The 26,812-nt window shown below is 37.8% G+C and overlaps 1 protein-coding gene across 1 annotated transcript in view; it reads right to left on the bottom strand.

Moving 5' to 3' along the window:
- Positions 1–1,661: 1,661 nt before the first annotated feature.
- LOC122026313 (heat shock 70 kDa protein 16-like) overlaps positions 1,662–26,812 on the bottom strand; it is an 88,661-nt gene continuing 63,510 nt past the window's right edge. Inside the window, exons 5-9 of the mRNA XM_042584985.1 lie at positions 26,277–26,477; positions 26,032–26,178; positions 2,569–2,697; positions 2,352–2,482; positions 1,662–2,238 (exon numbers count right to left, since the gene is read on the bottom strand). Coding sequence (XP_042440919.1) covers positions 2,130–2,238; positions 2,352–2,482; positions 2,569–2,697; positions 26,032–26,178; positions 26,277–26,477 — 717 coding nt within the window. The 3' untranslated portion in view covers positions 1,662–2,129. The remainder of the gene's footprint in view (positions 2,239–2,351; positions 2,483–2,568; positions 2,698–26,031; positions 26,179–26,276; positions 26,478–26,812) is intronic.

The raw sequence follows: 26,812 nt of genomic DNA on the forward strand, positions 1-26,812 counted from the left end.
ACTCGGTCAGAGTGTTAAATCACAACAAACCTAACTTAACCTGATTTGTCATTCATCAAAATCTGAGTTAGACCGTTAGTGCTAACCGCACCAACAATTTCGGCCTTCTCCTCAACCAGCCTTCCTTCCCGGTTTCTCGTCCCTCGAACGTCACGTACGTTCTTCTCGTCCATCGGTGTACTCTTCCGCGGTCACCTCGTCCCTCGGACGCACCGAGCTCGTCAACTCTCTCCCCGTGTCGTCCTTCTCGCTAGCCGTGTCTTCCGCTCGACTTCCTGTGTTCCTAAGCTCCTGTACACTTAGACACAAGGGTTAGACAAAACAGGACCTAGCTTAACATGTTTAATCACATCAAAACGCCCTGAGGTTCCAACAATCTCCCCTTTTTTGATGTGAGCAACCCAAATTAAGGTAGGGCAAACAAATGCAATGAAAATAATTGATTTTGCGAATAAGTCCGAAAAGATTTTTAGTTTCATTTCATACCACCTCCCCCTAGACTTAACATACTTCTCCCCCTTTGATCACATAAAAAAATAAAATTCTTTTTAATAAGTCTAAGGCAAATTCTAACTTAAAAAAAATAAAATTTGAGAATTTTTCAAAATTTCAAGTTTTGTAAAAAATTCTAAGTAATCAAATTCCAAAAAAAAATTCATAAGTAAAATTTTCTAAAGGCAAATTGCAATATTTTTTAAGTTTTAAACCTAATTTTCAATTTAAGTTTCAAACATAATTCAAAATTTTCTTTAAAAGGAAAAATTGTTTAAAGCAATTAATTTTTTTTAATTTGCAACAAAAATATTTTCTAAATTAAATAAAATTTTCAAAACAAACGTTTAAAAGTTTTTAAACATTATTTAATTCTAACTTTTTTTTTCTAGAAAGTTAATTAAACATTTGATTTCAATATTTTGACTTCCAGGTATTGGAACAACAACCACTCCTTAGACAAAACGTCATATTGAAACTATCTGTTTAACTTTCTCGTTGAAAATGCTACGTTTAATTTTAAATTCAAGTTAAACATGTTTTCGGAACCCAATAGAGATTCCTTCCTACAGGATTAATAAAAAATTTTTTAGAAGTGTCAAATTAAATAGCCATTACCAACCATGATCCCAAAAGGTAAACTAATAGACCTATATATTTTGATCCAAGAGGTAAATAAGTAGGCCTTAAGAATTTTGAAACATCAATATTATTAATCTAGTCTTTAAAGACTGCACTCAATTTGATATATTTTAATTATGCTAATTGCAAATTGAATATAAAATGTACTAATAGAGAATGCTAATTTATTATATCTTCCCTAGTTAGCTAGAATAAGCAAAAATAATATTGTTTTACATTATCATCTACTGAGGTAAAATATATAATCATGGATGAATGTGACAATTATTTCAGATGATATTGATTATAGATTTAACTACAAAAATGTCCTAATTTTATGTAACAATGTGAACAGCGTTAATGTGATTAAAAAATAAATTGATACATCACACTCTAAGAATTTTTTTTTAAAAAAAAATGAAGCATCTCTACATCAAGAACTGTGATTAATGTGATAAAAGATGACAACTATGTAAAACTAATCCTTTTCCTAAAACTGAATTTAATACACTTCAAAAAGTTATAGATTAGAATAATCATTCTACACTTGCATGATTACTTAGGTAGACCTATACCTATATACTTGATATATTAGATCATTCATATTTATTAAATGAATATGTTCATCCTAGCTATGAAATGGATTTAGCAGCCAACCTTACATAGAAACCAGAACTATTGAGATAGGAGCATAAATTTTGTTACACAGCTTGGCAAGCAATGGGAAGATGACTATCATGAGTTATAAAAAGTTCTACAAGGCCATTCCTTTGCGCAGGAGCCAGCAAAAAATATACAAGCAAAATGATATTGATTTCATTCATTTCAGAGAATGATGCAAAAGCAGCAACTGTTGTTCGCATGGGAAGAAAACTGCTGCCGTCGAGAAGACTGAATGCATCTCTCAAACCTTGGTATCTGGGATTTGAATATTGTAATCTAATGTGTTGACATAGATTTAAATGGTGGAAGCAGCAGGATGCAAGCAAGGATGACATGAAAGAATCAGTGGACAATCAATCGACCATGGAGTTGTCGTTGTGAGAGGGCCTGGAGTAGTCTGAGCCTCTGGAGTCTTCAGTTCTTGATTTAGAACCTCTGTGTCTCAAGGCATTTCTACAGAACCTGCCACATATCATCAAGAACTTGCAAACTTAGCAGATGAACTATGTGGAAACTTGTGAGATTTGTAATTTTAAAAGAACAAAAATGGAAACAGATTAAAAGAGCAGTGGTACATGTCCAAGGCTTCCCTCATCTTCAAAATTTCATGCGACCATAATACTGGATCTGTGTTCTTAGGTAAGGAATCCTGTTGTTGAGACATCTCCTGCAGCCACTGCTCAGCTTTAATACATTCGTTCATGACCTGAACAAAAGATTGTTGTTAATATCTGGGTGCAATGCGAACGTGGAGCTATATAAGGCCTAAAACATGAAAATTTTGAAACTTACAGCATCTCGTTCAGAGGTTGATGATGAAGATACAGCCATTCTATAGTCAACAATGCACTTCAAAAGTTCTCTTGTAGCTTGAGCTCTAGCTTCATTATCCTTGTATCTGTTTTCAATGGGGTCTACCAGCTATCGGGCCAAGAAACAATATAGCAAATGCAAGAGTGAAATTCTTGAAATAGGAGATTCTCATATTAAATGTTCATACAAAGACATATCAGTTCAACATCACAATGTGGAGAAAATATGATTACAAGCACCACATGATAAAAAAAATTCAGTATACAGGAGGCACCAGCACATGCTAGAGATCGGGATTTACCTAGTTATATTTGATATCTGCACAAATGACCACATGCAATTAGGGGTGTAAATGAGCCAAGCCGTTCATGAGCTATTCGAAGCTCAATTCAATAAAAGTTCGTTTGAGCTCGTTTAATGAGGCTCGTTAAGATAAACAAACCAAGCTCAAGCTTCACAATATTCGGCTCGTTAGCTCGTGAACATGTTCGTTAAGTTCATAAATCAACTGTTAAATAAAAAAAATAATAGTTTTGATATTGAATTTATAGATTTTACACTCTACTTATGAAAAATATAGACAAATATATTAAATTTATTTATTAGAATAAAATTATAAATTTTAACAAGAATATTATAATTTTTTTAAAATATATAATTTAGTTTTTAATGAATATTTAAATTTATAATTTATATTTATTAAGTTCGTTTAGGCTCGATAAAAGCTCGAATAAGCTCGTGAGCCATGAATATATTCGTTAAATAAAGCTCGAGCTCGGCTCGATTATAAACGAGTCAAACTCAAACATCCAAGAGTTCGGGTCGGCTCGATTACACCTCTACATGCAATAATGGAAAATGACTACCAAGGTACACCTTCCTTTTCGGAAGCCCAAACTTAAGAACTGCAAAGTTAAGCGTGCTTAGCTTGGAGAAATCTGAGGATGGATGACCTCCTGGGAAGTTTTCCATGGTGCATGCGAATGAGGACAAAGCACGCTGAAAGGACCTCCGGTGGTCTGTGGAGCTAGTCGTCAACCTGATGGGCAATTCTGGTGGTGTTCCCAGTTCGGTCCAGGTGGGGCCCGCCCGAGCCGGGGCGTTACAGATGATATCAGAGCAACCTTGCGACCGTGAGTGCGCCTGTGGCAGGAGCACCCAGGGCACCACCTAGCGAAGGAGATTATGGGATTTGTTTGTGGTGCGACTCGTGGTTACACAACGAGGATGTTATGTCTTTAAGTGGGGGTGATTGTAATACCCCGGTTCTGAGATTCTGGTTAAGTATGAGCTTAAAAGGTTAGATGGTACTATCCATATCACTAAGGTGCACTTTCTTTTTCGAAAGCCCAAACTTAAGAACTCCAAAGTTAAGCGTGCTTGGCTTGGAGTAATCTGAGGATGGGTGACCTCCTGGAAAGTTTTCCAGGGTGCGTGCGAGTAAGGACAAAGCACGTTGAAATGACCTTCGATGATTTGTGGAGCTAGTCGTCAACCTGATGGGCAATTCTGGTGGCGTTCCTGGTTCAGTCCGGGTGGGGCCCGCCTGGGTCGGGGCGTTACAGGTATAATCACTCAATCTGCCTGCACTCACTTGCATCACTCCCGACAGTCCAATCAGTCACTCCATTTACTTGACTATGAGCTTGACTTCTCTTCTTGCTTCTCTTTCTCCCCACCTGGCTGCCAGCACTCCTCTCTGCTCAGCTAGAGTTAAGTGAGAAAAGCAGTCTTCTTTCTAAGTGATACAAGTTGTAATGAGCGGACCCCGAAGATGATGTGACAATCAAAGTCAAAACAACGTGATAGTCAAAGTCAAGTGATGTGAGAAGGCGACCGACCCTTACGCCGGTGGGTTTAGTGCTTCACTCTTAAACTGAAAAGACAACGTGCTCGATCGGATTTAAAGAGGGCTGGCCTTATGGGTCGGCTCGAATGTATGACCCACCTTGCAATACATCAGTCGTGGGTCTAATCAAAATAATGGTCAGTCTTCCCAATTCTCACAAATCTCTCCATGCATGCCCGGTCAAATAAATGCTAGTCGAGCTTAAGGCACTTAGCCTCATAAATATCTCTATGCATGCCCAGCCAAAATAAGGGCCGCCCGGACTTGAGGCACTCAGCTTCATATTGATTCCCTAAATGGATTTTTGGCATGAACAGTTCATCTTGTGGCTCCTTGAATGGACTTCTAGCACGCTCAATGCATCATATTATTTTCCGAACGGGTCGCTAATATTATGCAGAACGTAATTGAATAGCTTAATGCAAGGATAGATATAAAGGTGGCCGACCATATAGGCCGACCGAGATATATCCAACTGACAACATGAGTAGAGAATCCTAACAACCTGTCAGAATAGCAACCACCTATCAAAGAATATTTTACTGGAACCTTCTTCAAGGATTATCGTGTATCTCATCAACCGACCACTATAATAGCATATTCCTTCAGTGACCTCAGCAACGACATAAACTCTAAACGATAAAAGATGTATACATATAGGTAAATGAAAGATTCCTTGAACAATTATTGTACATTGGCTAGGTTGTACTTTCTCCATTACCCCAATAAACTCTACCAGACACCTCATGATTACGGAAGTTATAAAAGGTAGTATATAAATGGGGTCTTCTCCGTGAGCAAGGTACGTTCTTTGAATATCAACACATACTTTCACGCACGTTCTTTACTGTTCTTCATTCACCCATCTGGACTTGTATTGACTTCAGCTTCGGAGGGCCTTCACCAGGGACTCCTCCCTAGTTTCTGGACGCTGACATTTTGTTGGCTCATCTCAATGTGTGCAGGACCGAAAGGAAGCTTCTCCGTGGAGCCAAAAGTCTTCTTTCAGTCAACCACCGATCCACCATGCCCACCGCATCATCTCTGCTATTTTTAGACAGGATCACTACCCATCTTCTCTCTATCTACAAACTCTGGTACGCAAGCGAGTAGTAGGTTTGCGATCCATCTCTCCGACCCAAGAGCTCAAAGATTGACAGTGTATATAGATAATTGTTTTAACATATGCCACTGGAAAAAGCCACTTGGAAATCAAATTGCGAAAGGTGAAATGGTCTACCTTAGCCCTAGGAGATGGGAACGTTGAAATTACAAAGTACAATCAAGAAGGAAGTTCATCTAATCTTGAGATATCAATACTGATGCAGGGTGACTCTACCACCGTGACTGAGAGCCAATTAGGGGCTAGACACATATCCCACCATGCAATCTTGATAGTGGCTCAACATTCTTGAGGGAGCAAACCAATCACCCCAGCATGTCATTATTTGCAGCCTCAATGTGAAGCAACTTAGAGCTGGTGTTATAACCTGGACACATGGCAACATCCGTGGACACAAATCTCAATGCCCATAAGTAGCCCCTGGGAGCAGAAAAGAGGCCTTTCCATGAGAGCAAGAGAGAGACAGCTTTCCCAGTAGAGCTATAAACCTAACTTGGGAGGTTAGGAGTATAACTTGGAACCATTAAGACGCATCAACATGACCCATGAAACCAATATTAGCTTGGCCCTAAACCACTTCAAGATAATTTCGGGTATGGTAGTGACCTTCCTTGGCCTAGTCCTCGGTTGATGTCTCATTGACCAGACTTTAACAGATTGGTGCACCAGATAGGCGCTAAGCAGGGCATGGAATCTCAAAGGACAACAAGCATATGAGATTGAGGTCACCTGGGTTTCTGACCTGAAGGACCCAGTGGACAACACTGAGATTTAATGGGGGATTGAATTCAGCCTCTCTGGTCTTATAGAGAAAGTTATTTGACCATTGGAGTTGCTCACAAGTGGTTTGCGTGAATGCCTGCCTGTGGGACAGATCATTAGCTTCAAGGTGTTGATTCATAGTTTTGAGGCATACTTCACCATCATCTACCAAATAGCCCAGAGTGCTAGTGTTAATAACTTAATGTCTCTAAAGGAGACATTGATGAAATTTTGACAAGGTCTGTAAGAAGATTCATTATGCGACCTGACAAATAGACAATTCAAATTTTGAGTTGTTGATAACAGCCTTCAAGTTTACCTTACAACCATCTCAGCTCTTGCACTCACTTTATGAGAGGCCTCTGGGAGACAACACTGGAATGTTCGAAAGCAAAGCTTCAGCTCAAGAGCAAGCCGATACAACATGGTGGATGACGTCCTAAAGCTACGACAATAGAAGTGAGGTATCTCAAACAGAGAGAAGAGCCAAAGAAATAGGAGGTAGTTTGGAAGTGTGCAAAAAGGGATTGATTTGATTATTAGGGGCATGACAACAAGTGGGTTGAGAAGCAAGAAAGCCAAGGCTTATGCATAGAAAACACCAACCTGATTTTCCTTGCATGTGACTGACACCCAAATAAAGAAACTCACTTTCTTGGAAGAGAACACAGTGTCAAACAACATATCACCATGATGCCTCTGTTGGTACTCCAAGGTAGTTTTGATGTGATCAAAGAAGTTAAGTTAGTTTCTATTGTATTTAATCCTGTGTCTAAGTGTGCAGAAACTTAGGAGCACAGGAAGTCGAGCAAAAAACGCAGCTAGCGAGAATGACGGCACGGGAGAGAGCTGACAGGCTAGATGCATCTGAGGAAAAAGGTGCTGCGGAAGAGTATACGGGCGGACGAGAAGGAGACGCATGACATTTCTGAGAGACGAGAAGTCGGAGCGGAAGCTTGCTCGAGAAGGCCGGAAGTTGGGTTCCGGTGAGCCCTATTCCGGATGGCCGAAATCACCCAAGCGAGCGGAGCCAAAGCGGAAGATCCTGACCAATGCGAGCGGAACCGAAGCCGGAGGTTGGGATCGAAAAAATCAGCAAGCGGCTGATTTTTCTGCCCGGGGTGCCAGGACCTGGTCGGGGCGCCCGGACTCCGGGCGCCCAGAACCATTCGGGGCGCCCGGAACCCAAATTTCATCCATATCAACGTGACATTTGAACGTTGCGTTGGGGATAGATTTCTATCCCATTCCAGGCGCCTAGAACGCTTCCAGGCTCCCCGAGCAGGGCTATATAAGTAGCTCTGCTCCCAGAAGCTAAGAACAACGAGAAATTGTGAAACAACACTTATACGCTTTTTCTGTTTAGCTTTCTGATTCTGTGTGTTCATTGTTGTAAGAGGCTTCTCCGTCCAGAGGAAATTTTAGTGCGTTTTTTCATCTATCTTGGATTAACAACCTCCCCAGTTGTAACCAAGTAAATCTGCTAAGCCTCGTCGTTTTAATTTATTATTATTTCTATGTTTATGCAAGTGTTTTAATTAAGTTATAAGTCTGAGAAAGGTTCTTTTTGTTTTATTTTTGTGCAGGGGCTATTCATCCCCCCTCTAGCCAACCACCAAGGATCCTAACAAGTGGTATCAGAGCCAGTACATTTCAGGAGGACTAACCGCCGAACGAAGCACACGAGATGGCCGGACCAAGCATCTACCCACCAAAGTTCGAGGGAGAGTTCGCAAGCTGGAAAAAGAGAATGGAGGTATTTTTTAAAATAAACTTCAATTTATTATTAATAATGGAATTTAGTTTTGAAATACCCGAGGGCAAGGAAAAGTATCAATGGATGAAGAAAGAACAAGCCGACTTCATGGCAAATGGCAAAATAGAATTTCATCTGCTGAGCGTCCTACCGCCACAAGAAGTCAATCGGATCGGAGCTTACGAGTCCGCCAAGGAACTCTAGGAAAAATTCCTGAACTTCACGAAGGAACCTCGGAGACGAAACTTGCGAGACGGGACTTACTTCGCAACCAGATCAAAACAACGTCCAATTAGAAGAAGACGAAACTATAGCACATCTTCACTCGAGGATCAAGGAGTTCATCACCAGACTTTCGAATCTCGGAGAAAAAGTAAGCAACCGAGATTCGCTAAGGTACGCTGCATTCCCTACAAATACAAAATGGGCATCGTTAGTAGATGCCTACTATATCTCTAAGGACTTAGAATCTGTTACCTTAGAAGAGTTATTTTCAAATTTTGAAATCCATAAAACAAGATGTGCAGATTCGAAGGAGCCGAAGCACAACGTTGCCTTTAAGGCAAGGGTAGACGAACAAGATTCAGAATCCTCTCTCGATGACAACGAAACAGCGTTGATGGTAAAAAAATTTAAAAAATTATTTAAAACTAGAAAATCTAACCATCTGTAGGGTAGAAAGAAACGAACAATCAGATGTTACCACTATACCGAAGAAGGGCATGTTAAAGACAACTGCCCTAAGTTAAAGATCATGGACAAGGACAAAGGAAAACACCAAAAGTCTGTCCAATCTAACAAGTATAAGATGTTAAAGGCAACGTAGGACGAATCATCGTCCGAATCAGAGATTGAGGCTTTCTCCGGACTTATGTTAATGGCAAGCCATCAAGAAAACGAACTCAAAGCAAGCTCGTCCGAAATGAGCATCGAGAGCATCGATGGAGGGGAAGCTACATCGGAAGAAAGCAGCAGTTCAGGTGGAGCTACGGATAATGGGATCGACAAGGTAAGCCAGGTACGATCTCTACCTCCCGATAAATTATTCAAGTTTGTTAAATTATTGTCAAAGGATTGTTGTAAGATAGAAAAAGAAAACCAAGGGTTAAAATTAATTCTAGCCAAATCTTGTCCATTAGAAGAATTTGACAAAAATAAAATTGAAAATGATATTTTGCAAAAAGAAATAAAGAACTTGAAAAATCATACATGCTTATATAATACAAGTATTGGAAAATTTAATGGTCTAAATTGATACATTAATTACCACAAGTAACAAATTAGGAATATTTCTCAGAAATATATTCCTAAAAGATTTTTAATCAACCCAGTTGGAAGGAACCTATATTGGGTTCCAAAATCATTCTTGGATTAAAACTTTAAAGTTAGGGCTTTCAGAGAGTAGATTAAATGTTTGATTTTCTTAAAAGGATTTGTCTAGAAGGTGGTTGTTGCTCTAATAACCAAGAAGGCTTAGTACCTCGTCACAGCCTGAAAATCAATTAATGAAATGAAATATTTAATTAACTAACTGATAAAACATTTAATTGTAATTAATGTTTTAAATAGTTACTCAAATATTTTTTTTACTTAGAAAATTTTTTTATAAAACTTAATGTTTCTTATTTACAGAAAAGGGAAGATTAAATCTATGGGTAGGTAGTTTAAACTTTTTTAAATTTTTGCACTTTATTGCAAAATTTATTTCTTTTACTTTATGTTGGTTTACCCTAACTTAACTTGGGTTGCTCACATCAAAAAGGGGGAGATTGTTGATACCCCAAGGTAGTTTTGATGTGATTAAACAAGTTAAGTCCTGTTGTGTTTAACCCTGTATCTAAGTGTGCAGGAACTTAGGAGTACAGGAAGTTGAACAAAAGACGCAGCTAGCGAGAAGGGCGGCACGGGAGAGAGCCGACGGGCTCGGTGCGTCTGAGGGACAAGATGCTGTGGAAGAGTATGCGGGCGGACGAGAAGGAGGCGCGTAGCATTTATGAGGGACGAGAAGCCGGAGCGGAAGCTTGCTCGAGAAGGTCGGAAGTTGGGTTCGGGTGAACCCTATTCCGGATGGCCGAAATCACCCAAGCGAGCGAAACCGGAACCGGAGCAGAAGATCCTGACCAATACGAGCGGAACCGAAGCAGGAGGTCGGGACCGAAAAAATCAACAAGGGGCTGATTTTTCTGGGCCTGGTCGAGGCGCCCGGACTCCGGGCGCCCGGAACCCAAATTTCATCCATATCAACATGGCATTTGAACGTTGCGTTGGCCATCGATTTCTATCTCATTCCAGGCGCCTTGAACGGTTCCAAGCGCCCCAAGCAAGGCTATATAAGCAGTCCTGCTCCCAGAAGCTAAGAACAACGAGAAATTGTGTTTCTGTTTAGCTTTCTGATTTTGTGTGTTCATTGCTATAAGAGGCTTCTCCGTCTAGAGGAGACTTTTAGTGCATTTTTTCATCTGTCTTGGATTAATAACTTCCCCGATTATAACCAAGTAAATTTGCTGAGCCTCGTCGTTTTAGTTTATTATTATTTCTATGTTATTGCAAGTGTTTTAATTAAGTTATAAGTCCGAGAAAGGTTTTTTTGTTTTGTTTTTGTGCAGAAGCTATTCACCTCCTTCTAGCCGGCCACCAAGGGTCCTAACAACCTGATCAGACAACTAATTGCTTAGGGAAGAGACTGCTCATTGACACAAGCATCTTGGACAATATGCTTTAATATAACACCTTCATGAAGATAGGACACACTAAAATAGACCTCCATGGGTAGAGCAAGATCATCACTAGTTTTGCAAAGAATGTCATACAAGCCTAGCGACAATTACCTTGTCAGATGGGGACAATTACCTTGTCATAAAATTCTTAGTAGTCTATTTTCCTTCAACTTATAAAGTGATCATGACCAGATCATCCTTTAACGAACTCAAGACAGTCGTATCTATCTACTGTTAAGTGATCACTGCAGTGAGCAGTACTTTAGCACAACCAAATTGTCTTTTTGAATTTTTAATGTGCTTTCCTGCAATGTTATGGACTGAAGAGGGAAGGTTAGGTGGGTGGGTGGGGTGGGGGAATGACCTTTTCTTAATCTCAGACAGATATTAGTTCACAACAAGAACAAAGTATAAGCAAGATAACAGTAAACAAACAAAACAAAACAATACAGCTGTTAAAGAATTAAAAAAATATAGCAATGCAAACTCCCAGACGACTGCACAGCTAATGCCTTTTCATCAGGTCACTCCTTGAATGGTGCTAATTTTCTCCTTCTTGGAATCTTTCAGAAGGTGGAGAAATTTCTTGCAAAGCTTGGTTTACAAGAAGCTAAATATAAAGAAAGTACAATGAGAGAAGAACTTGATTTTGGAAGCATAACAATGTTGTCAATTGATGTACATTCGTAGCCTACCAACCCTACATTTATAGGCTTCTTCCAAGCCTTCAAGCTCCTTCTAGAATCATCTGATCTATTTGTTGGGATCTAGCGCGCCAAAGACGTGGAAATGCAGCGGAAAAATTACTAGATCCTCTTATCCAACAGATCCATGCGAAGGGAAGAAACAATTTCTTAAAACTATACTAAGCTACATGATAGGTTTATACCTTTGTTGCGTGCCCTTCGTAATCCCGACAGCAACCTTTTTTTTGATCCAGATCTCAGTGCGTTCAAGCGTCCGCGCCTCTATGGTATCCACACGAACATATCCTTCGTTCGTCGCACGAACGAAGCCTTCGGAGAAGAACCATCTTCTTGTGCTAGCAAGAAGTATGGTTCGGCCAAGCTTGAAGATTCGGCCAAGGAGGAAGGAGGAGGAAGAAGAGAGAAGCTCAAGAGACACCTTTTCTCATCTCATGAAAAATAAAATCCAAAAACCTATTTATATTCATTTAATGAATACCAAGGGTTTTTGCTCTTTGTATTCCTCTTAATGGGTTGGGTTTAATTGGATTAATCATTAATCCAATAATCCAATAAGTCTAACCCATTGAGTCTAACTCATTAATCCAATGTGTCTAATTCGGATTGGACTCAATCCAATGAGTGGGTTCATTTGAGTCTAACTCAATTAGTAATCAACAAGCCTAATCATCTCATAATTGGCTCTGGGCTAATTACTAACAATCTCCCACTAGCACTAGTGTCAATCACCACTAAGATGACACCAACACTTTGGATTTACCCATTATTCTTAATATCCTTAGTATTTTAGTCAAACTAAAATACCCATCTCCAAACCAATATGTTCTTTTGTGTGTGACCCTATAGGGTCTCGTAATGTTGGCAATGCATCCAAATCAACATTTGCGATACATAAACAATGAGTGACATCTAGCAATGCATCATTGCTACCCAAGTGACGAGAAAGTCGAGATCCGACCTAACTTGTCCGTGGCTATTATCTTGTATGACTCAGTCCCTCTATCCTTGATATCTAGATTTGTATCATCCTCTTATCAATCTTTGTGTTTCTTGATCTCCAAGTAGACACACTTATCAAATAAGTTCAATATCTCATATTGACTCATTTACGTATGACCATGCTTTCTTGTGTCCTACTAATCAAGGGGCCCACAGATATCGCTTCCGTCATATGGAAGGGATAAATCTCATCTACATCACTCACATCCCTCCGCATAATTCATTGCATACCTAGTGATCGACTTTATAGTCCATCCTGTTACGGGTGACGTTTGACGATACCAAAGTATACAACTCCTTATGTAGGGAACCGTAGTGACTTCAGGTCTAAAGACTATTCATACCAATAGTCACATGAGAATGTCTAGACACTCATACGACGATCCATGAAACATTCTCATGGCGGGTCATTCAGTATATATTCTCTAATATATATACTCATGTGTCAACATGATATCTTATATCCATGACTTGTGAGATCAAGTCATCCGTTGACCTACATGCTAGTCTCAACGCATTAATATTGTCCTTATATATTAATGCTCGAATAGGAATAGTTAAAAGTAGTGTTATCTAAAATATCTCACTATCAATTCAACCAATTGATATACTGTAGATAAGAACCTACTACCCAAGGACATTATATTTATTCATTCGGCACTGAACTGAAGTAAATATAATAACCATAACCTTTGCCTTCTAATGAAATAATGAAATATGATACAAAATGTCCTAAGTCAATCAACTCTTGATTGCCTCTTAGGGCTTACACTAACAATCTCCTTATATCACTAGTGTCAATCACTAAGATATCTAATATTCATTGACCTAGATTGACCATCATGCTTTCTTAGTGCCAAAACATTGGTCAAAGAATCTGTAATGTTAGCATTGTTTGGTTCTCTGCATATCCTCATATCTCATATATCGATGATCTCTCGAATGAGATGGAATCGTTGTAGTATCCAATACCTAAGACCACCATTTAAGTACAATACATGCCCTAACTATGATCTAGAATCGTCCTTGTCAATTTGGAAGCTTGCACCACTGTAACCCTTTACAGCAACAGCTGTAACCCTTTACAGCAACAGCTGTACCCTTTACAGCAACAACTGTAACCCGTTACAGCAAGCTCTTCATTGCCTCTAAATATTAAGAAATAATCTTGAGTCCTTCTCAAGTACTTAAGAATATTCTTGACTGCTATCCAGTGACCTTCACCTGGATCTGACTGGTATCTGCTCGTCATACTTAACGCATACGAGACATCTGGGCGAGTACAAATCATGGTGTACATGATCGACCCTATAGAAGATGCATAAGGGATATGATCCATACGGTTCCTTTCTATCTTAGAAGAAGGACATTGAGTCTTCGAAAGACTCAATGCAAGTGACATGCAGGAATCCTTTCTTGGAATTCTCCATGGCAAAACGTTTAAACACCTTGTCAATGTACGTACTTTGGCTTAGGCCAAGCAACCTTTAGATCTATCTCTATAGATCTTAAATCCTAAAATATAGGCTGCTTCACCTAAGTCTTTCATTGAAAAATAATTCCCAAGCCAAGTCTTCACTGACTGAAGAGTAGAGATATTATTTCCAATGAGAAGTATGTCATCTACACACAATATGAGAAAGATGACTGTGCTCCCACTAACCTTCTTGTAGACACAAGGTTCATCTTCATTCTTAATGAAACCAAACGTTTTGATTGCATCATCGAATCGAAGATTCCAACTTCTAGAAGCTTGTTTCAATTCATAAATGGCTCTTTGCAACTTACAAACCTTTCCAGCATGCTCTGGGTCTACAAAACCCTCAGGTTGTGTCATGTACACATCCTCGAGTAGATTTCCATTAAGAAATGCGGTTTTGACATCCATCTGCCAGATCTCATAATCATAGTAAGCAGCAACAACAAGCATGATCCGAATGGACTTGAACATCGCAACTGGTAAAAAGATTTCATCATAGTCTATACTATGAATCTGCTTGAATCCTTTAGCCACCAATCTACCTTTATAGGTATGCATATTTCCATCCATGTCAGTCTTTACCTTGAAGACCCACTTACACCCAATGGGTTTGATCCCTTCAGGTGAATCAACCAAAGTCCATACTTGGTAAGTATACATGGATTCCATCTCGGATCTCATGACCTCTAGTCATTTCTCAGAATCTGGGCCTGTACAGCTTCTTGATAAGATATAGGCTCATTGAGACTAATAAGCTCTACATCACCATGGTCAGACAAGAGAAATAAATATCTCTCACGTTGACGACGAATCCTATCAGATCTGCGTAGAGCATGTGCTACTTGAACAGGTTGTGGAACGTTGTTGTTCCACAACTTCTTGTGGTGTAACAAGATCCCGATCCACAACATCTTGTGGTACCTATTCAATTTCTATCACGGTGTCAGTGCTAGTATCTTGAACTTCTTTAAGATCGATTTCACTCCCATTAGTTTTTCTAGAAATCAATTCCCTTTCTAGAAATATATCAGTTCTGGCAACAAACACCTTGCCATGTGTGGGATTATAGAAGTAATATCCCTTTGTTTCCTTGGGATATCCAACAAAGTAGCACTTATTCGATTTGGGTCCTAGTTTATCTGAGACTTGTCGTCGAACGTATGCCTCACAACTCCAAATCTTCATAAAAGACATATTGAGACTCTTCCTGTCCATATCGTATATGGTGTCTTTATGATGGCCTTGGATGGAACTCGGTTAAGTGTGAAAGCGGTTGTCTCTAGAGCATGCCCCCAAAAGGAAGTAGGAAGATTTGTATGACTCATCATCGATCGTACCATATCTAATAAGGTACGGTTCTTCCTTTCTGATATACCTTTCCATTGTGGTGTTCCAGGTGGAGTAAGTTGAGATATTATCTCACACTCAACGAGATGGTCATGAAACTCTTGGCTAAGGTATTCCCCACCTCGATCTGATCGAAACATCTTAATACTCTTACCAAGTTGGTTTTATACTTCATTCTTGAATTGTTTGAACTTTTCAAAGGATTCTGACTTATGTCTCATCAGATACACATAGTCGTATCTACTGAAATCATCAGTGAAGGTAATGAAGTAATTATAGCCTCCTCTAGCTATTATTCTGAAAAGGTCACATACATTAGTATGTATAAGTTCTAACAGATCATTATCCCTTTTGTCATATCCACTAAATGGAGTCTTTGTCATCTTGCCTCGAAGACAAGATTCACATACCTCATATGATTCAAAATCAAATGAGTCCAAAAGTCCATCCTTATGGAGTTGGGATATGCGACTCTCATTTATGTGACCTAAGCGACAATGCCAGAGATATGTTTGGTTCAGATCATTAGATTTGAACCGCTTGATATTTATGTTATAGATTGGGTTTTCAAAGTCTAGAACATAGAGTCCATTTATCAGAGGTGCACTACAATAAAACATGTCATTTTAATAAATAGAACAACATTTGTCCTTTATTATAAATGAGAACCCTTTCTTGTCTAAACAAGAAACAGAGATTATGTTTTTGGTTAAAGCAGGCACATAACAACACTCTTCAAGTTCTAAAACAAACCCAGTAGGCAAAGATAAATAATAGGTCCCTACAGCGACGACAGCAACTATTGCACCATTGCCTACTCGTAAGTCCACTTCGCCCTTTGTCAATAATCTACTATTTCTCAGCGTCTGCATATTAGTACAAATGTGAGATGCACATCCGGTATCTAATACCCATGAAGAAGAAATAGATAGATTGACTTCTATAACATATATACCTGAGGCAGAAGTCTCACTTCTCTTCCTTTTTAATTCCTCTAGATACACCCTGAAGTTCCTCTTCCAATGGCCGGTCTCACCGCATTGGAAGCAGGTTCCTTCCTTAGCATCCCCACCTCTGGGTTTCAGTGCATGAGCCTTGCCCTTGCCTTTGGCTTGGGTCCTACCCTTATCTTTAGGCTTCCACTTGCCTTTGCCCTTAGACATCATCAAAATGGAACCAGGCTTTGCCTTCTTAAGGTTGAGTTCAGCAGTTCTCAACATGCTCAACATCTCAGGCAGTGGTTTGTCAATTTCATTCATGTTGTAGTTCACGACAAATTGACTATAACTATCAGGCAACGACTGCAAGATAAGATCAGTGGCCAATTCTTGGCCAAGTGGAAATCCCAACCTTTGTAGATTTTCCACATTCCCGATCATTTTGAGCACATATGGCCCAACGGGACTTCCTTCTTACATTCTGCTTTGAAACAGTGCTTTGGAGATCTCAAATCTCTCATGCCTTGCTTGTCGTTGATACAGTTGTCTAAGATGTTCAACCATATCATAAGCATCCATGTTCTCATGTTGCTTCTGAAGCTCAGAGTTCATGATGGCGAGCATTAGGCATGACACATCTAATGCATCATCTTGATGCTTCTTATAAGCATCCCTATCAGCTCTAGTGGCAGTAGCAAGGGGTGCTTCAGGAATAGGCTGCTCTAGGACGTACAGTTTCCGTTCTTGTTTGAGGACTATTCTCAAGTTCCTATACCAGTCCAGGAAATTAGCTCCATTGAGCTTGTCCTTATCAAGGACAAATCGTAGAGATAGTGTCTTCTACTTACTAGACGACATGGTGGTCTACAACAATAAAATGCAGAGAAGTATCATACTCAGATCATTTAATTAGGCCTGTAATTAAATGATTCTCCCACTGAATTCTAAAGCTTGATAGAAACAAGTCACTACTAGCTCTAAGCTCAAAAGCAAAGACATTCTAGTGAGACAAGATCCATATTATACCTCATCTTGAGTTAGCTTTGGCTAATCGCCCAAGACTTGTATAAATTAGGTAGGCAACGTGTACCAATTGGACAAGATCCACATTATACCTTATCTTGAGTTAGCTTTGGCTAATCGTCAAGACTTAGTATAACTTAGGTAGACAACGTTTACCAATTACATCCTATGCAACTCTTGTATCCTTAGGTGAACAACACTGTTTGTTCGTTTTCCCATCTTATGAAATCCATATTATAATTCATCTTGAGTTAGCTTTGGCTAATCGCCCAAGATTAGTATAATATGATTTACATCTTATGAGATATGTCTTTAAGTTCTCAATCCAATTGAGGTAACTTAATTAAGTCATATCCAAAGGTCAATAGTCGAGCACCACAATTGTCCTGTCGCACTCTACCAAGATAAAACGAGCCACTTTGCTTTGGCAAATCTGACTACAGATGATCGAGATAGTAGTGAGTACTAAGCTATGGTAGACATATGTAAATGACCTAATTACGATAGCTACACATACATCACATACATCATGGTATATCATGGCATATATCAACATATACACAAGTTTAAACGTGACATGGTTATAGCCCCCATAAACTACGATCTTCTCAAGCCAATGAGAAGAGCGATAAGTCAACCTAGGTCTAAGCCACTTCTCCAAGCACTTCCTTGGTTGTCGTGTGTTGTTGTCCTTCCTTCCTTTTCACCCGTCTTCCAGAAGAATAACTCTTTCTAATTTTGTACATTACAAAATCTAAAGAAACTCAAGTTACATTCGAGTGTAATCTAATTACAACAAGAATAAAAGGGATGAAGGCACGACACGCAGGCCCTACTACCCACAATACCAACTATATTTCATTCTAAACAAAACATCTCTAGCCGAGACCTTATTGGTCACACACCAACTTCGTTTTGTTCCAAACAAAACAACTCTAGCCGAGACCTTGTTGGTCACACACCAACTTTCGGTCAAGAGTCAAGATTTGGCCGAGTTGGTCACACACCAACTTTCGGTCATGACTCAAGATTTGGCCGAAACTCAGAATCTACCCAAGACTCATAGTCTGGCCGAGACCCATAATCTGGCCGGGAGTCTTGTGTGGCCGAAAGTCACAATTTTCTAATCATAGAAAACTCTATCATGCAATTTCTATATCATATATAAAAATTCTAATAACTTAGCATAGCCCTTCGCAAGTGGCTATGATACCACTGTTGGGATTTAGCGCGCCAAAGACGCGGAAACGCAGCGGAAAAATTACTAAATCCTCTTATCCAGCAGATCCATGCGAAGGGAAGAAACAATTTCTGAAAACTATACTAAGCTACATAATAGGTTTATACCTTTGTTGTGTGCCCTTCGCAATCCCGACAGCAACCTTTTCTTTGGATCCAGATCTCAGCGCGTTCAAGCGTCCGCGCCTCTATGGTAGCCACACAAACATATCCTTCGTTCATTGCACGAACAAAGCCTTCAGAGAAGAACCATCTTCTTGTGCTAGCAAGAAGTATGGTTCGGCCAAGCTTGAAGATTCGGCCAAGGAGGAAGGAGGAAGAAGAGAGAAGCTCAAGAGACACCTTTTCTCATCTCATGAAAAATAAAATCCAAAAACCTATTTATATTCATCTAATGAATACCAAGGGTTTTTGTCTCTTTGTATTCCTCTTAATGGGTTGGGTTTATTATATTGGATTAACAATTAATCCAATAACCCAATAAGTCTAACCCATTAATCCAATGTGTCTAATTCGGATTGGACTCAATCCAATGAGTGGTTCATTTGAGTCTAACTCAATTAGTAACCAACAGGCTTAATCATCTCATGATTGGCTCTTAGGGCTAATTACTAACATTATTTTGGTTCAACTACTTAAAATCAATCGACTAATCGCCCGTGCGCAACCACTTTACCCATTACTTGAGTCAATTTTTCTCCACTACAGCTTCTAGAAATAATCATTATAACAACTAATTGTTCCATATTAACCATTCAACTATATTAACCATTCAATTATTTCAATAGTTGACTTATGAGACAATGAGTCACCTGCTCAGCAGATTAATCGTTTTTGTTATGATAACAATAAATCTAGGCAACGCAAGAACCACCAATTGACTATTTAATAGAGACAATCAACAATAACCTTTTGTTTCTTTAGTTGAGTTGACTCCTCACTCGACTCAATAATCAGTCAACTTGACAATGTTCAGTCGATTGACACAATATTGTCAACTGCGCTGACACATAAGTAAAACCAAACCTTTCTATTCCTGTGTCATTTGCTCAATTGAATCAATTATATCGATCAATTATGATGTTTTAAAACCATTTAAAGATTCTTATTATGATCCTGCTTTTGTTGTATAAACTATAGAGTACTAGAATCAATTTATATGATATTTACAAAGATTAAAGTTTAAATATGGATCAGACAGTAATAATGTAATTGAAATAAAAAGTACTAGTAGTAGTTTAAAACTCACATAAACAACTTTTATTATGAGAACAAATTAAACATGGATTATAGTTTCAATGAAACAACAAATAGCAAGCCAATTTTAATGATTTATGATGGTGGTCATAGAAGATCTAAAATTATCTTTTCATCTCTATCATAGCAAAGAAGATCCTAACTTATCCGATGTCATCCATTGTTGTTAAACAAATATTTACATCCATTGTTGTTAAACAAATATTTAGATCCAAAGGCGATATATTAGATAAAAGATGATCTACTTTGGCTCCTAACTCTTTGGAAGCTCAAGCGCTCCTTGATGAAAGGACAACAGACGCAAATAGAATACACAAAATGCAATTTTTAGAGAACGGGGCAGAAAAGTTTGTTGAAGAAATTACCACTACAGGAACAAAAACTAAAAGTGAGTGAACAACACTACCAAAAGTAATAAGGGTAAACAAGTAAACAAACTAGTAGGCTTTGATTCCCCTCTACTCTAAGGAAAATGTTGGTGCTGGGAGCACAACATTTAATCCGGGAACTAGTGTGACTAAGTTTAAAATTAGGTGTGTTATGATATAACAAATTGTATTAAGTGTGCAGAGCAGGTTACTTGACAAATGGTGAAATCTAAGTCCTAGTGGAGCTAGTGATTGGGAATCAGGCATGAGCTATATCTTGGTTAGGAACCAAACAAGAAAAGTACTAACTGGGAGATAGGTGAACAAAGTCCAAGTGGAGCCAGCTGTGAGCTGAAGGCTTGGCAGACAAGACCAAGTAGAGTAAGTTGGGGGCTAAAGCTTGGCAGACCAATCCAAGTGAAGTAAGCTAGGAGCTAAACAAACAAATCTAAGTAGAATCAGTTCGGAGTTGTAGCTTGGCACCTCAGTCTAGATGAGTCAGCTAGGGGCTGAACGTCTAGACCCAAAGTAAGTGTCGATAAATTTATATTTTCTATCATACTCATTACGTGTAACCACTATAGGAAAGCAAGGTTCGACGGTTCCAAACGAACGAAGGGAGTCTGGGCGACTGGCTAGTGATAACTTTTAAAGAGGGAAATCAAAGATTCCAAGCGACCATATCAGGTCAGGGCGACTGAAGCAGCTTCTAGGTAATTGGAAGATGATGTTATCTAGCAATCGAGTCAAGTCAAGATCAGATTCGACCCCTCTCCTAGAGAACTAACATGGGTGAATTTGTGTTTTGAGACGAAACAAATCAATTAACACAATCCAAACCTAGCCCGAACACAATCCAAACCCTAACTACAACCATACCAAATTCATATCCTATCTCATACCTTAATACAACTTGAACAAATTCGTGTGATATATTATTGTGGTAATAACCCAAAGTTTGCAAGAATCATGGAAAAATGTCTCTACACGAAGATTCCAACTTAGCCCATCCTCCTCTCTTCAATGGCAAAAATTTTGCAAAATGGAGGAGACGGATGGAAGAGATGCTAAAAACTAACTTAGAATGCTAGGAAAGTATCCAAAATGAACCAACTTTCCAAGAGACAAAAGGTGATCTGTGTCAACTGAACTCATGGACAAATAGTATGAAGCAAGCAACTCAGTCAAATACAAAAGAAACAACCAAATTCTTTGTGATTTGACTCGATCTCAAGTTGAGAAAGTCGGATCATTTAAAGATGTGAAAGAGCTCTGGGAAAAACTAATTGCAAAAAATGAAGAACCTAAGTCAAAGCAAATATGTTGCACCACACTCAACGCCAAGTCAGACTTAGAAAACTTGGCAAGTCAAATCCAGCACAAATGGATGTTGGAGAGCAGGTGCTCTAGACACATGATCAGAAACTAGAAAATGTTTACCTCACTCAGGCTAAGGAAATGGGAACAGTGTGCTTCGGAAACAACGAAAAGCTAAAGGTACTCGAGTCCGATAACATAGTATTAAATTCAAAGTAATTCATTAAGAAAGGTTTATTTGTAGAAAACCTAAGTTTCACTTTACTTAGCATAAGCCAGCTTTGTGACACGGAATATAAAGTAGAATTTTTATCTAACAAATGTATTGTTAAATCTACTGAAGAACCTAAATTGATTTTGTTAGTAACTAGGAAATATAATATTTATACTATAAGTTTACCTTCTTCCTCACATACATGCTTTATTTCACAATAAGAAATAAGAGACTAGCTTACACTCATGCAAGACACTTGTTAAAAATAAGCAGAAATGAATTAGTTAAAGGTTTACCAACCTTAACCAAATCAAATGACTTAAATTATGATGCATGTAAAACGGGTAAACAAACAAGATCAACTCATAAATCAACCAACTCAATTCAAACAACAACCATCTTAGAAAGGATTTATATGGATTTATTTGAGAGTAACAAAATTAAATTATTAAATGGAAGTCAATATTGTTTAGTGATTATTGATGAATTTTCAAAATTTACTTGAACCTATTTTCTAAAACACAAAGAGGAAACCATAAATAAATTAATTCAATTTATTAAACAAACAGAAAATGAAATGAATATTAAAATTAAAAAAAATTAGGAGTGATTATGGAGGGGAATTTGATAATCAACTGTTTAAAAAATTTTGTTTAGAAAATAGTTACAAACATGAATTCTCGTGTCCAGGACCCCATAATAAAATGGTTTATTTGAAAGGAAGAACCGAACTCTAATAGATGCAGCTAGGATAATGTTAAATGAGTTTAATTTACCGAGTTATTTATGGGCAAAAGCAATAAAACATCCTCAATTAAATACTTTAAAAATTTTGAATGCAAAACGTATATCTTAAACACTAAAGATATCCTACCAAAATTTACATGTAAAATTGATGAAGAAATCTTTATAGGGTATGCAACAAATAGTAGAGGATATAGAATTTATAATAAGAAAACCCTTGAAATTGAAGAAACCTCAAATGTAACCTTTAATGAAGAAAACTCAACCCAAACAGACCAATCTATGCAATTAGAAATTGATAAAGCAGTTAACAATAACTTAGAGAAATTAGACATGAATCAAACAAAGATTAACCTCGAACTCAAGTTGAAGATCAAACTATAAGGACATCTAGAACCAAGACTAATCATTCAGTTGAATAAATTATAGGCGATCCAAACTTAGGAGTCCGAACTAAGTGTACCTACCGAAATTTAAGTCATATAGCATTAATATCCAAAATAGAACCAAAGAACATAGATGAAGCCTACGTGACCCAGATTGGATCATAGCAATGCAAGAAGAGTTAGCCCAGTTTGATCGAAACTAAGTTTGGGACTTAGTACAGAAACCAAGTGATAAAATTGTTATAGGAACACGATGGGTATTTAGAAACAAACTAAATGAGAAAAGAGAAATTACCAGGAATAAAGTTCGCCTTGTAGCCCAAGGGTTTAGTCAAGTAGAAGAATTAGGCTACGACGAAACATATACTCCAGAAGCCAGATTTGAGTCAATTAGAATGTTATTAGCCTTTACCACTCATAAAGGTTTTAAACTATTTCAAATAGATGTAAATTAGCATTCTTAAATGGTTTTATTAAAAAAGAAGTTTGCATAGCCCAACCACCAAAATTTGAAAACCTAGATAACCCTAATCATGTACCAAAAATTAAAAATACACTTTATGAACTGTCTAATATGAAAGATTGTCTACTTAATTTATAAGGGATTTAGGCAAAGTAAAATTCATACAACTCTGTTTATCAAAACTCATGCTAAGGACATTTTTATTACTCAAGTTTATGTTGATGATATTATTTTGGGTCAACTAACAATTCATTTAAAAAGATTTTAAGTCCACTATGACAGGTGAATTTCAAATGAACCCAGTAGGTGAACTCAATTATTTTCTAGGGTTACAAGTCAAATAAACCAAGGAAGGTATTTATGTTTATCATACTAAGTATGCTAACAAACTAATTAAAAGATTTGGAATGAAAAATTCTAAAGACTTAGGAACCCTAATGCCCTAACTGTCAAATTAGAGAATGACCTAAGTGGAAAAAGTGTAGATGTCAAATAATACAAACATACTATAGGTGAACTTTTGTACCTCACTACTAGTTGACCATATATACTTTTTTTCAGTAGATATGTGTGTAAAATTTCAATGTTGTGCTAAAGAGTCACATATAACAGCAATTAAAAGAATTTTAAGGTGTCTAAAAGAAACTCATAATGTAGGACTATGATATTCATGAACAAGTAACTTTGATTTAGTAGGATTTACTTATTCGAGTGAAAGTTGTCAATTGCTAGGACAATCGCTAATTAGTTGTAGTAGAAAACAACATAGTGTGGCCTTATCCACCACTGAAGCTAAGTATGTGGCTATGAATGAATGTGTAGCTCAATGGTTATCGATGATGAACACACTTCGAGATTATGAACTTAATTATAAAAAGGTTTAAGTTATGATTGATAACATCTACTCCATTAATCTAACTAAAAATCCAATATATCATTCTAAAACCAAACATATAGAAGTTCAACATCATTTTTTCACTAAACTATATGGCTTGGTTTATTTTTATTATCTCTTCTTTACAAATTAACTCATTTTTATGTATGAAAAAAGAGGGAGAGAGATAAAAACAACAGTTAATGTCAAGAAAATTTTATAAAATTTTTCAATGTCTTTTAACTTCCCAATTTAAACAAATATTATATGATTAAGGGGAGCAAAAATTAATGGAGAGTTATTTCTTAAATAAATATCATATATTGAATATAAATTCCAAACTTATTTTTAATGAGGAGATTGTTAGTACTGGAGCACACCATTTAATCCAGAATTTTGATATATGACTAAGATTCAAGTTAGGTGTGTTATTATTTAACAAATTGTATAAAGTGTGGTTACTTGACAAATGGTGGAGTCCTAGTTATGAACCAGGCAGTAACTAAATCCTAGTGGAGCTAAGCATCTAAAGACTTGATTGGGAGTCATGCATGAGCTAAGTCTTAGTTGGGAACCAAGCAAGAGCTAGGTGAACCAAGTCTCAGTGGAGTTAAATGGGAGTTGAAGGCTTGGCAAACAAATCCAAGTGGAATCAGTTGGGAGTTGTAGCTTGGTAATCTAGATGAGTCAGCTGGAGGTTGAACATATAGACCTAAAATAAGTGTAACTTTACATTTTCTATCATACTCATTTCGTATAACCACTATAGTGAACAAGGTTCGACAGATCGAGGCAACCAGATGGAGTCCGGAAGCGACTGGCTGGTGATGACTCTCGAGGAAAGGATCTAACAAGGTCAAGGCGATTGTACAAGTCCAGGCAATCGGAGTAGCTCCCAGGCGACTGAGAGATGGTGTTATCCAACAATCCGAATGAAGATCAGATAAGTTTGGCCTCTCTAGGTAACCAAAGGGCTTCCAATCGACCGAGAGCTCCATGTTATCTATCGGATAGCCATTGTAGCTATGTCAGCACCTTACAGGCAACCGGGGAGGCTACAGTTGACCGGAGAAGGGCTATTCAAAGGCCTCAAGGCAGAGCTATCAAATCACTGATTAACTCATTCACTCGTAGAATTCATTCTTGTGCTCGTGTTGTAGAGTTCAAGTCTTCTGTGTGTGACGATGACACGCTGCAATTCGCGCTTCATTTTGTATATGCAACACCTAGAGTAACATTTTATTATTTTTGTATTGTCATATTTATTGTATTTGTGCTTAAATTTTTAGATTCTTTTTCTGTAAGATTTTCCCACCTCTAGAGACTTTTCAAAAGAGGAAATTAGAAATAAGAATCATATTTTTATAATTCTTGCGCGTGTCCTTTGCATGCTCACATTGTTAAGTCCTTTGCATGCTTACATTGTTTTACTATACTTGATTGAATTAGTCTAAGTAATTTTTACTTCCACCATGTTACTCAATTGATTCAATTGTTTCAGTTATTATTTTCTCATAAAATTCTCAACATTATACACTCTTTCTCTAGCATCGAGTCCGATCCTACAGAAAATACATAGACAACTTAAATAAGTTCAATCTTTTTTTTTAAATTTATAAATTTATAAATTACTTTTTATAAAACTTAAAATATAAATAATAACCACAAACTGCCAATGAACATGAACTGCCAATGAACCGTGACCCAAACCATGAATCGCAAGGAGCTTTGAACGTTAAGGTTATGGGTTTTGAGCAATCGAATCAACAGTTCTAGACTATCAATCAGTGGATTTCGAACTGTGGATTCCAAACCCTTGGTTGGGTCTGCAATGCAATATAAGAAATGGTGTTTGGTGGCTGAGCAAATAAAAATTTACCTTCTTTAACTCCTCCATTTTGCTAGTGTAAACCTTTTCAGTTTCATCATTTCCATCCTCATAAAGCCAATCTTCAGTCTGCTGTAGACTAGCAGAAATCCCCTCCCTTTCAAAATCACTAGCAAAACTTCGATATCTCTCAAAAAGCTGTTAATAAGTAAGATTACACCGATAAAGAAGGAAGTCGTATAAATATTCTGACCACAACACAGATAAAGAGATATTACAATTGAATTTGACAATACCTTGTTCCGAACTTCATACACATAAGCTTCCAGTGCATTCTTTTTGTCTTTTGTTTGCTCCATTTGTTTGTCCTGATAACCAAGCAACTTTTCTTGTTCTTGGGCTTCTAGCAGCCATTCTTTTGTGGTTCCATTATATACTGTCTCTATGATTAGCAATTCATGCCTTCTAGGCAGTCTTTCCACTTTTGATGTATCAACCTGATTAGAGTGTTTGTTAGCTGAATGAAAACAATATCTAGGTTCAAAATGGAAAAAATAATAGCACGATGATCCAGGAAATGGCGATATGCCAATCAGTATCATTTGGATAGCTCACATTCACTCATCCAAAATCAAATGTGCAGTTTAATCAAATGACAAATCAAATAATGATGTGTGCAGTGCATACTCAAAAAAGTTTCATAAGGTGTAGAACATGTTTTTCGAGGAGAAAGCGTCAATTCTTATATACTTGGCTGTGTCCTTGTCAGTTTAATGTTATTTAACTTGTGAAGTTTAGACTCCTAGTGAAACTTAAAAGACACTGTCTACCA

Source organism: Zingiber officinale, chromosome 1A (assembly GCF_018446385.1).
Source record: "Zingiber officinale cultivar Zhangliang chromosome 1A, Zo_v1.1, whole genome shotgun sequence".
NCBI classification, from domain to species: Eukaryota; Viridiplantae; Streptophyta; class Magnoliopsida; order Zingiberales; family Zingiberaceae; genus Zingiber; species Zingiber officinale.